At 51.9% G+C, this 12,363-nt stretch overlaps 2 protein-coding genes across 2 annotated transcripts in view; both read right to left on the bottom strand.

The window, feature by feature from the left end:
- Positions 1-1,228, bottom strand: part of HMX2 (H6 family homeobox 2) — a 7,932-nt gene extending 6,704 nt beyond the window's left edge. The window contains exon 1 of the mRNA XM_083866249.1: positions 849-1,228. The gene's annotated coding sequence lies outside the window, so the exon portion shown is untranslated. The remainder of the gene's footprint in view (positions 1-848) is intronic.
- A 1,332-nt stretch (positions 1,229-2,560) lies between these two features.
- On the bottom strand, positions 2,561-5,692 carry HMX3 (H6 family homeobox 3; the record flags this gene model as incomplete). Its single annotated transcript, XM_083866102.1, has 2 exons — positions 2,561-5,149; positions 5,377-5,692. 2 exons carry the CDS (start codon positions 5,690-5,692, stop codon positions 4,542-4,544), a joined length of 924 nt encoding a protein of 307 aa, XP_083722228.1. The 3' UTR covers positions 2,561-4,541.
- Positions 5,693-12,363: the final 6,671 nt, after the last annotated feature.

Raw genomic sequence — 12,363 nt, 5'->3', positions numbered from 1 at the left:
TTGATATTCATCCCAACAGCTTCAGGAGTGTCCGCTGAGCAGCTCTGGGGCTGTCCGGGGCGGTGGTCCCGGGAGGGGGTTTATCTCGGCGCACGGAGCGGAGCGGAGGGAGGCCCGGGCCAGCCGCTCCCCGCACACCGGGCACACTCACACCGGCTCCCTTCCCTCCTACACAACCGTTTGCTAATTTCCCCCTTATTTTCGAGATGATTCTGACCCCTCAAGCCGCGCTTTGGGGTAGGTGAAGGTCCGCGGAGACGACGGCGACAGGTCCCACTGGCCGGTCCCCAATCACAGGGGGACGGCCAGAGAATAATTTGGATGTGGGAGAACAAACCAAGGTCATCAACACCGCCCAAAGAGCGCAGGAACAATAGATTCATTTGAAACAATATTTTACAGACGTTTTACGATCAATATGAACTGAAGCATTATGCTGTACCAATCTGTTAATGCTCTTAATGGTCTTCTCATTCCGTTAGCACAGTGTGCCAAGTCGATAGAGTAAAGTGATCATTACAGAGACACTTGCAGCATATTTGGGAAAAAAAAAAAAAAAAAAAAAAAAAAAAAAAAAAAAAAAAAAAAAGCAACTCCCCCCCCCGAAACCCAAACCCACAGGGTTTTCCACCACTGTTTTAAAGCGAAACCCAGACGCACAGGGTTTTCCAGCACTGTTTTAAAGCGGGATTATTCCGTGTGTTCCCAGCTCTGCCGCCCGTTCTGCACGCCACAGACACTGACAGCGGAATCAAACACTTCCCACCGACCTGTGCCAGAAAAATGTGAAAATATTCGGCTAAAAAGAAAAAAAAATATCAGTAATAATTAGGATAAAAAATACCAACCTCCCAAGGTGTGTCGCCGGGAGCGCGCGGCTGCTGCAGGGACCGAACGGCTCCGAGCCCCCCGTTCCCTGCTCCGGCCCTTCGGGAGGCAAAAGTCTTCTGATTCCTAAATCTGGTGCCCGGGAAGTTTATATCTCTCCCCCCGCTGTTTGCTATACACAGCAATCCCCTATTTACTACCAAATAAAAGAAATACATGTGTGTTTCGACCACAAACAGGCGAGCTAGTTCTGTTCAGCCCGGCTCAAAACAGTGGCCGAGAAGAACCGCGTTATCTCTCGGATTGCAAACAAAGGCAGAGATTTGCCGAGCGGGGTTGCAGCAGTAAACACCAGTGGTCGCGAAGTTGCCAACAGCCGGGAGCATCCGAGCAACTTTCATTGAATGGCACCCACCTCCCCGATGGAGAGATTTTGTTTCTGTAAAGATGATTTTCTTTCCGCCGCTCAAAGCGATTGCTTTCACTCCAATCCCAGAGCGATGCGGGATCTGCAGAAACTTTAAGGAGGGCCAAAGATGCGGGAGGAGGGGGTGGGGGGTCCCTTGGCAGCCTGGCCCGCTCCCGTCCCGCTCCAGCCCGGCTCTCCCCTCCCGGGAGCGGCGCGGCGCCGCGGGAGCGCCGGGGCTGCCGGAGCCCTCGCTCGGCGGTGTCTCTCCCTCCAAGGGAGAAACGGAACCCTTCGCTTCGCCTTTGGCTGCATGGTTCAGGGATAGGATGGAGTTTGGGGACACTTCTTGGAGGCTTGAGAAAAGCCTGAGCGCCAGGCTCGGCTTGCTGAGGATGCTGAGGACATAAAGGAGCAGCATCCCGCCCCGAGCATCCCTCTCCGGGCTGTGGGGAAACTCCGGCTGCGGGAGAGGGGCGGCTCGGGGGACAGCGAGCCGGGCTCACAGGCCCTCGGCCCACGGCCCAACTTCACCGCCAGGTTTCACAGCATCTGCCTGCTGTCGATGGCGCGGTGTGCGAGGGCAGCGGGAAGCAGAAAAGCTGGGATCTGCTTGGATCGCTTGGTTTCCCTCTCTTTTTTTTTTTTTTTTTTTTTTTTTTTTTTTTTTTTTTTTTTTTTTTTTTTTTTTTTCTCCTTTAATTAAAAAAAAAAAAAATCCTTCCGAGCCCCATCAACCCCCCAAGGTGATCGTTCCCCGGGAGATGCCGCTGCCGGTCCCGGGCCGGGCACGGGAGCCGCTGTCCGCACCCGCGCCAAGGCCGCGCTGCGGGGCCGGGGCCGCGCTGGGCTCCATCGGCTCCTTCCTCTGCTGGGGGAGGGCCGGGAGGGGCCGGAATCGTTTTCTGAGCGCTGAGCAGAAATAAATGAGCCTTTTTTCCCTTGCCGTTTGATAACATCGTGCTGCCGCGCTGTAAAATGGAAAGACGTATTTACTATGACAACAATATTTTTAATGGGCTGCAAGCGACTTGTCCCAAAGTTGGTACTGCAAACAGCAAAGGTATCGCTCTGTTTGTAGGCGACACAGCCAGCACCGCATTTTGACCCCGAAACTCTGTTTATTTTTCATTTACGACCCATTGCAGGGGTTTTTATCCCAAACGAAAAGAAAACGCGGGATTATCTTTTCGCAACGCTGAGTTTTATTTTGATTTCTTTGGCCCCAAATCCTGCCCTCGGCACTATCAACACGTCGATTCGGGCCAATCTGGGGGAAGCGGAGAGCGATCCTATCTCCCAACAACCCTGCCGGGGGATCTGTAACCCGGTGACGGCCCCGGCCGCGGGCAGAGGGGTCGCACAGCCCCGGGGGAGGGGGCGAAGGGGCAGCCCCGGGGGGAACGGGCGGCCACAAGTTCAGGGGAAGCCCTCGGGGAGCGGAGGCGGCGCTCCCGTGGGAAGGGACCCCCCCGCGGTCCCGGGGGCTCCCCGGAGGCTCCGAGCCCCCGCTCGGGGTGACCCGGGCACCGTGACCGCGCTGGGCCGGGCCTGAGAAAATCCCCCCCTGCCCATCCCCTTCCCGGCTGGGGGAGCCTCGGGATCCCCATTCCCGGCATCCCCATCCCCGGCATCCCCATCGCTTCCACACCCGCCGTTCACAGACAATCCTTGCGTTATTTGTTTAGTTGTTTCTATTTTTTTATTATTATTATTTTCATGTTTTGTTGTTATTTATCTTCTTTCCTTTTTTTTTTTTTTTTTTTTTTTCCCGCCCGAAACCACACTTTAAAAATTATAAGGAACGGGTTTTATTGATTTTTTTTTTAATCCACCACAACATTAAGTTTATAACAATATAGGCTGTTTTAAAAATAGGACCCATCCCTAACAGAAAGCGAGAGGGCAGAGGGTACAACCGAAAGGGGAAAACAAAATTTAAAATCAAACAAAGAATAGAAACCAACCGACCCAAACCCTTGGGAAGACAGCAAACAATTGTCAGACAACAGGTGAGCAGACACTAAGACAGAGAGAGACTAGAGGTGTCCACTCCTCACTCCATTTCTGCCTATTAAAATCCACATACTCCATGGACTTTAGAAGAAAACTGTACATCATATCAAATAAATTAAAATTACCCTAAAGTTGATTGTCCTTCACTTAAAGCGCCCAGCTCACCGAATCTCCCTTATTTATTCGCATAAGCCGGGCTGATGCTGATTCCCATGCCCTGCTCCTCTCTTCTCACTTCCCTTCGCTTTTAATTCTTTTATTTGATTTTGCACAACATGAAGAAACGCAATTTTACAATGCTAAAAACCCTTTCCTCACCATTCAAATAAAAGCAGTGCTTTAAGAATCGTCGTACAATATTGCACAGTTCAAAAGTACAATAATATTATTAATAATAATAATAATTAGTATTACAAAAGAAAGCAAAAGGGTACAGATTTTTTTTTTTTCCCTCCCAGAATACCGAAATAACTTTACAAGGAAAAAAAAACCCGAAACGACCCGACAACTAGGAAAAACAAGAATTATAAACAAGAATTAAAAATGTCTAAGTAAACGATAATAAATAAGGGTGACTCAAAGCGTGCGGGTGGATTTAACCGTTCACTTTGAGGCTGTATTTCCTGCTCGTCAAAGTCTCATGACAGAAACCAAAAGGTACAAAACGTGGGCAAGCAAAGAGGCAAAGGTCTGCTTAAATGAAAAGCCGTGGTCGATGAAGTTTGAGTCACGACAGGATCAGGAGCCCGAACAATTATTTGGAGGCAGAAGGAGAGGTCCGAAAGGAACAGAAATTCAGCTTCCCGTTAGCGTTTGGCAAATCTCGAGGAGTGGCCTGGGACCATTCTTTTTTTATTATTATTACTATCCTTCCCCCCCCCCCCCTTTTTTTTATTTTTCTTTTTTTCTTTTTTTTTTCTTTTTTCTTTCTATTTTTTTTATTACAAAAATAAAACTAAAGCCACAGAGAGACCATCGCGGTTTTCATCCACGTTTACAAAAGGTGTGACAGCTCCAGGGTTCCCTACGAGTCCCCGCTTTCCTCATTTTCGTTTCCCTCCCCCACACACTTTTTTTTTTTTTCCTTTTTATTTCTTTTTTTTTTTTTTTTTTTTTTTTCCCTCTAAATTCCCGCCACTTTCCTCCTACCGGCACCCTCGGAGGGGTCCCCCCAGCCCCGGGGCGGTGTCCCCGCTGTCCCCCGGGTGAGCGGCACGAGGGGCTGCAGTACTTACGGGCGGGCGGTGCCTTGCGCGCCTCTCCGCGCCCCTCCGCGCTGCGGCCGCCGGCCTCACACGGGCCGCAGGAGCGGCACGGAGGTCACCACGGGGTGGGAATAGTAGACGGGGTGAGGGAAGGTGAGCAGCGGCTGAGTGCCGGGGGCTCCGCCGCCCCCCGCGCCCCCCTCCGCGCCCGAGTTCTCGTGGTAGAGGATGGGGACGCGCACGATGCGCTGGGCGGCGGCGTGGCTCAGGTTGGCCGCCTCCAGCTCGGCCGCCAGCTGCCGCTTCCACTTGTTGCGGCGGTTCTGGAACCAGATCTTCACCTGTGTCTCTGTGAGGTGCAGCGAGGCGGCCAGGCCGGCGCGCTCCGAGCTGCTCAGGTAGCGCTTCATGTCGAAGGTGGACTCCAGCTGGAAAACCTGCGAGCGGCTGAACACCGTGCGCGTCTTCTTCTTGCGGCACGGCTTCTTCTCCGGGCTCTCCTCCCGCTTCTTCCAGTCCTCCGCGCCGCCCTCCTTCTTGGCCTCCTCCGAGTCGCTCTCCTCCAGGACGATCTCGTCGGGGCTCTTGGAGTCCAGCTCCTTCTGCTCCCCCTCCGCCTTCAGCAGCGGCTCCGGGGAGTCCCGCTCGGTGCCCGAGGCGGGGGACGAGTCCCTCAGCAGGGATTTCTCCGCGGCTGGAGAGGAAGGACGAAGCGGGGCGTGAAGGGGGAGACGAGGGACACAAAGAGACACCCGCACCCGCCCAGGCCCCGCGTCCCGCCGCGGGGAACGGGACGAGCCGTGCGGACCCCGCGCCGCCCCAGCCCGGCTTCACACCCCGCCCCGCCGCCCCCAGGGGTCCCCGCCGGGGAGGGACGGAGGGAAGGAAGGAAGGAGCGATGGAGGTTTTGGGGAGCGGTACCTTCCGTGCGGGGCAGGTGGGCTCCGGCCGGCGTCAGGGCGTACGGGTACCACCAGGTCTGGGCGCGCTCCAGGCAGTGCGCGCTCAGGGCGAAGCGCGGCGCCGGGATCTCGAAGCGGGGGAAGGCGAGGTCTCCCACCTGCGAGAGGGCGAAGCCGGCGCCGTCCACCGCCGCCTTGCCCGAGGGGGCGAACAGCGCCCGCGGCTGCTTGGGGGGCGCCTTGGGGGGGCCGCCGTTGAGCAGGTTCTTGATGTAGAAGGACTCCTTGGGGGGCGGCGGAGGGGCGCCGGGCGGCTCCTGCCCGGTCTCCGGCATCCTCCGCTGCCCGGCCGGCTCCCGGCCGCCGCTGGCCCCGCAGCCCTGGCCCGGCGCGCAGGTGGCGGCTCCCGGCGGCGCGGGGCACGGGCGCGGCGGGGCGGCGGGGGAGCGGGGCGGCGGGGCCGGCCGGGGGCCCCTCGCATGGGGGGCGGGCAGGGCGGGGGGCCGGGGGGACCCGCGCAGCCCGGGGCACCGGGGGGCTGCCGCGGGCAGGCGGAGAGCCGGGCTCGTCGCTGCCGCCGCCGCCGCCTCCCGCCGCCGCTGCCGCCGCGTCGACCTGACGCCGGACGCTAATGATGAAATCGAAATGTCATCCCCGTGCCGCGCGGGGAGCGGGCGGCGATTGGGCGCGCACAAAGGCGAATGGGATGGGGCGGGAGGCGGCGGGAGGAGAGAGAGAGGGCTCCGAGCAGCCCCTGCCCGCAGCCGCCGCGGCCCCGGCTGCCCCTCCCGCCCCGCCGTGCCCGGAGGCGGCCACCGCCCGCCCGCCCGCCCGCCCGTCTGTCCGCGGCGATCACGGAGTCCAATGAGGCGGCGAGCGGGGCCGGGCCGGCGGCACAAAGCGCCCGGGCTCGGCGGAGCGCGGCGGGAGCGGCGAATGGCACGGGCCGAGCCGCTCCTGCCTCAAAACCGCCCCCGCCCCGCCGCGCCGCCCCCCGCGCCCCCGCCCCGCCCGCCGGGAACAAAAGCCGCCCGCGCCGAGGGGGGGAGCGGGCCGGGACACCGGGACCCCCGCTCTGAGCCCCGCCGCGGGGCAGAAAGCACTCAGCGGACGGCTGCGGGCGGCGGGAGAGCTCTCCCCGACGGCGCTCCCCGCGCCCCGGGCCTCCCCGCCGCCTCCTCTGCTCCCGCCGCCGGCGGGACACGTCGAGCCCGCGGCGGAGGGGCGACAACGGGCGCGACCCGGGCCCGCCGCTCTCGGGATCAGGGCTCAAGGCATTCCCGGGATTCGTTCCCGCCCCGCTCTCGGCTCCGAGCTCCGGGCGCTCCCGGGTTCAGTCACGGGCCGCTCTCGGAATCCAGCCCGGCCGCTCTCGGAATTGGTGCGCGGTGCTCCTGGGATCCATCCCTGCCGCTCTTCGTGTTCGCACGGGGGGATCCCGAGATTCATCCCAGCTATTCTCGGGGTCCATCCCTGTCCCGTTCCTAATTCCATCCCTGTCCCGTTCCTAATTCCATCCCTGCCCCGTTCCCGGTTCCATCCCTGCCCCGTTCCCGGTTCCATCCCCGCCGGTCCCGGGGTCCGGGCGCAGGGCGCCCCCTGGCGGTCCGCGGGAGCGCCCCATTCCGGGCCGGGAGCGCTCCCCGAGCCGCCCGCACATCCCGGGACACCGGGAAGCGGCGGCTCCCTGCAGCCCTGGGAACGGCGGCGTGCGCCCCGGTAGGGCGGTCACAGCCCGTACTGCCCGCCCGTACCCGCGCCACGGGCGGCGGGGCCGAGGGAAGGTGTGCATCCCGTTTTGGGAAGTGAGGAAGGAAGGAAAGGAAGGAAAGAAAGGAAAGGAAGGAAGGAGCCGCTCATTTCTGGCGTCCCTCTAAACCTCTGGAATACCTCTGAGCGTGCACTGCAAAATTCTGCCCCGGCACATGCAGAGCTCTGGACTCGGGCGTGCTCACAGGTGCACAGTGGGCAACAGTCTCTGCTTCTAAACATTTTAATGCCTCCATCAAATCTACCTGATTTTTCTTGATATTTCGTTTTAAAGACACCCACTTGGCAATTTGATGCAAGACAATTTTTATCTGAATCAAACAGCCCAGGAGTTTTTCTTCCTCCTGAACACTTGGGGTATAAATAGAAGGAAAATAAATTTATGTAGAGCCAGTCACGCAACGTTTTTGGCTGCAACAGACATGGTATTTCAGGTACCTTCCACACATCTTTGGGATGGGGTCTCAGCAATTAAAAAATGTAGAATTTTTCTGTTATTAAAAACTGTTTCTTGTTCTTGTTAACAACTTAAAGCACCTGACAAAGTAAAGGTCATCGGGAATTTTTCAAAGAAGTGCTATTTCTCTGGGAATATCCCTCAGCTCCAGGGTAAAATGTACACAGGAAAAAAACCCAGATGGACAGAAAATAGTTTCTATTCAGAAAACAGCCAATGGCCATCTAACTCAGGCTCCTGCCAGAGACCTGGGCTAAAGCTCTGTGCTAAATGTCTGCAGCTCTTACATGATAAGCCAAGGGTGAAAAGTTCTTATAGGAGACCCCAGTGCATTTCTCCATCTCAGTGAAGATCTTATTTAGATATGAGTCACCAAAATAACTCTGTACTGAAACGCCCACCCTTTTCCATCCGTCTTTCACTGCTTTGGTAATTATGAGGTCCTAATCCCTTTGGAGTCCCTCAGGGCAAACAACTCACGGTAGAAAGCCAAGCAGGGACAAAAAAAAAAAAAAAATCAAACCAGCCTCTGGAAATGTTAAAAGAAATTCCCACTTTGCAATTCTTTACTACAAAACAAGTGAACAAACAAAACCCTGCAGTGTTCTAGAAGAGCATTTCTCCGTCTCTATTATTTAAGATCCATAGATTTCTCACTTATTTATGTATTTTATTTGTTCCCCCTCCCCAGAAATATCTGGATGTTAAAGACAGGTATTGATCATTCCCCCTTTGCCCACTGGTGATGGAGCTGAGTGGATTTTGCTGCAGTCTTTATTTCTGTTTTTAAACTTGCAGTCCAACCATTCCATTGTAAACAGATAATTATTATTTCATTAGTGTTGCAATCCAGAATTAATTGGCTAATTTACACACGGATCAATTGTATAAATGTGATGTTTGTGATAGGTGCTTGATATGATTTAAAGTAATTGTTTATTTTCGGGTTTTGGCTGTATTGTATTGCAAAGTGATTTATCTCCTTATTTATCCTGTCTCAGCATTGCCTCTTCTTTTTCATTATTTTTCTAAAGAGCTACATTCTTGCTAGGCTGGAGTGTGAACCTGTGTGCTGTGATTCTGTGGTGCCCCACTGCCATGAGCTCCAAGAAGCCCTGGCTTGCAGCCTGCAGAGCCCAGCAGCCCTGTTTCCCTGGCAGGAATCACCCACTGCAGCCTGTGTTTCACCCAGGTTCTTGTCCCATCTTTATCTGCCACCCCTGAGCGTCCCCATTGTAACCACAGGTGACAAATTTTGTGTCACCTTGGGTTCAGCTTTCTCTTTCCCTGAGGAAAGGGCAGTGCTGAGTTTCCTTGTTCCTTTATTTGTCCAAATGGGAGCTTCTCCTGAAGAAGTTTGCAGCATCTGGACTTCCAGATATTGTAGAGAAGCAGAATTCCACCCAGGCACTAATTGATTCCATGGCTAACATTAAATGTACTCCCACAGGAAAATAATGAGGCACCTCTTTGCATCAGAGTTTGATTGTCCAGAGAGAGAAGGAAGAAAGGATGAGAAGACATTTAACAGCTTGCCCCACACAGAAACACGCCTTTCCCAGGCAATCAAAATGAATCCTTCCCCATCAGATTTTAGAGCTCCTGTCATGCTGTCCAGGCATATAAACACAATTTTGTGAATGCCAGGAATTAACTGCTGTAGAGTCTGAGCTGTTCTCAGTGGCTCTCCCCTTCCTATTACACATCCTTTCACATTATCGGGGCCTTTTTAAAATCTGAATTATTCAGAAACGCGACGTTTCTCTGTCAGTCTTTGGAGTGCTCCTTCTGAAATGCATGGCTGGAAACAAACAGAGGTTACCCAGAAAAGGGATGCTACTTTCTCATCAAAAGGAATGTCTCCTGTGGGATGTATTTGATAAGGATGTTTTATTCAAGGCTGGAAAAACTACAAGGGAGTTATGCTCTGAAGCCCATCTCAGGTTTCCCCAGGCTGAGTGGATCAGGGTGTATGAGATGTGTGTGGGTTGAGAGGTATTTTGGAACAGTTAAAGTTGTTCCCTTATTATGCCTTACAATGGCATTTTTGTACCTTTAAATGGAAGGCTTTGTTAGTCTCTGTTTTCCAGTGGCTTCCTGGCAAGCTGAGAGTCTTTCCTGACAAATACTAGAATCTCCTAGTGCTTCAAGAAAGCAGGTTGTTCAATTTATGAGACTTTTCTTTCTGAGGCTCATCACAGTCCTGTGTCTGACTCACAGAGATGGCATTTTTATCTGAGAAGGGGAGAAATTTCTAGGCTGTGATGTTTTTGTGAAACAAGTGCTGCTGCAAATTCCATGTAATTTGGAGTAAATCCACAGGGGCAGAACTGATGGGGTGATCTGAGCACAGTCTGTCTCACAGAGCACGACACACCTACTCTATAGAATGTGATAAGATGCTCTGATGTCATCACAAACTCACACAACATACCCTTTGCTTTTGCCATTTTGTCTTGCCCACCAGTCTGACTTCTAGAAGGTTTCATCACCCTGGTATTAGTCATGTGTGCACAATTTATCACTTCCACAAGCGAGCTCACTGAGTGGAGGTCAGCTAAATGCACTGCAGGAAATCCTTTGTGAGGAGCATCTGGAGGATTTGAAGGCAGAGCATGTGCTGTTCTTTAACATCTTATCCAGACTTAAACTTCAGCTCATCTTTCAAAATATGTCAGGGCAGAGACACCCAAAGAAAAATGAATAGATGGTGGCTTTGCAGCTTTATATCTGAAGAGCAGAGCTTTTATAGGTGGTTGTAAACTCTGAAGTATCATGAGAAAAAAATAAAAACACCCAAATCTCAAAACCAGAACTGTGTAAACACCAGGGTTGATGAAATCTGAAATAAGCAGATCTCTTTGTGGCCATAAGTAGGTCATTTATTAAAATCCGCAGAAGTCACCACACCTGAAAAGTGCTGAATATTTCCAGCTCCTACTGAAATGGCAAATTGCCGCAGAGCTGTGTGGTGACTGTGGCTAGAAAAGAAGTGTTCTGACCCACACTCAGCCTTCAGGTCTCAGGTCCAAACTGTCCATTTGCAGAGAGCCAACAGAGAGCAGAGCAGCTCCAATGTTTGTGTGCAGGGCAGCTGGATAATGTGCAGTTTTAGGAGTTCTTAAATAATCATTGATTTCAAAAGTGTTACAGCCCATTGACTCAAAAATCAGCTGCTTATAAAGCCTCTCGTGTTCATATCACAGATCCTTGGCAATTGTAGAAGAGTTATGCTGGACATACCTACTGAACACGAGCTGTGCTTTGAATTCCATGGGAAGATCCTCAGATCACCCTAATTTCCCTAATAGCCTTTGCTGCAGCTGGCATGACAGTCTGGAACAGCTTGTTCTGAGTCAGCACATCCCCAAAATAGCTCGTGGGTTTGCAAAATAAATGAATGATGGGTCATTTTGGGCTTCCACAAGAGCTTCTCTGTCAAAACCTCTGTGTGCTTTGCACTTATTGATGACTCTGCCTCACCTGCCAGTCCCCAGGGGAGGCTGCTCCTCAGGGAATCTCACTGTTTCAGGAATCCCTGGAAGACAAAGTTATGCACACACCACAGGAGGCTCCTTCTCCCTCGTCTGGCTGGGGAATCTCCAAGGTTTCTTGTCTTCAGAAATTCAAACAGTTTATGTTCTTACTATGGTCCCGTAGTGCAGAGACTCTGTTGTACCTGTTCTATGAAACACAACAGAGAAAAGAATATTTTTTGGACTTCTTTCTACACAACCTTCCTGTAAATTCCAGGGAAAACTTTATCCTAGAAAACAAAGTTGCTTATTTCTAAATATATTAATATAGTGCACAACTTCACATTAAAAAAAAAAAAGTATCAGAGGCCAAGAAATGACTGCATAAATTTCAAATCATCAAATCATCCTACTTTGAGCCACAGCTTTACATTGAGGTTTTCCTTTGTTTGTTTTTGGGCTTTTTTTTTTTTACATTGCTTTTTTTTTTTTTTTAGTATACTATTGAAAAAATGGAGATCTATTAGAAAAACAAATATTTTTCATGCATTTTGGTTAAACATTAGCAATATATATCAGAAATTCAGCAGTAATAAAGCTGATGGAAGCAATGCTGATGGAGAGCAGCAGAAGGATTGGATGCAGGTTGTGCAAAACTTCTGAAACTCACCTTTATCACCATCACAGCCTTTGTAGTTACACATTTTTTTGACAAGAGAAGATTCCCTTTGGAATTGAGACACAGGGATCCAACCAGTTCAGAGTGGTGGCTTGAAACTCCTTCCTCATGTGAAGATATGAAAAGCAGCCATGAAGCACTGACAAAACACAACCAAGGGTGATCTTTTCACATCATTTTACATTAGCAGATATTTGGCTTGCCATTAAGGATCTGTAAATAATACCAGAAAAACCCCCAAAATTATTAAAAGGGACTGCATGCAGTTAAACACCTTATTCAAGGTGGCAGATAGAGCAAATAATAATAGTAGAATATTATGTATGAAAAAAGTGGAAGATTCCCATTCAAGTATACTCATGAAATGCAACATGTTTAAATAATGCTGGGTATCTACAGAGCAATAGAATTCTCAAAATAACAATTTTAACATAGGAATAAACCTTAGCTGTTTCTCCTCAGCAGCCTGAAGTGTATCCTTGCCGCGTGTTGTCATTCCCAGAGTGTGACATCTAAGTTATTTGTGCAATGAAAAAACCCTTCACTTCATAACAAACCCCACCCAGATCACATTACCTTAAATATTCCGGTCAGGAAAATCCTGTACAGCAATGTCACGCTGCC

This window comes from Zosterops lateralis (assembly GCF_965231275.1).
Source record: "Zosterops lateralis genome assembly, chromosome: 8".
Classification (NCBI taxonomy): Eukaryota; Metazoa; Chordata; class Aves; order Passeriformes; family Zosteropidae; genus Zosterops; species Zosterops lateralis.
The sequence above is the reverse complement of the archived record's forward strand: the minus strand, read 5'-3'. Positions and strand labels throughout refer to the sequence as shown.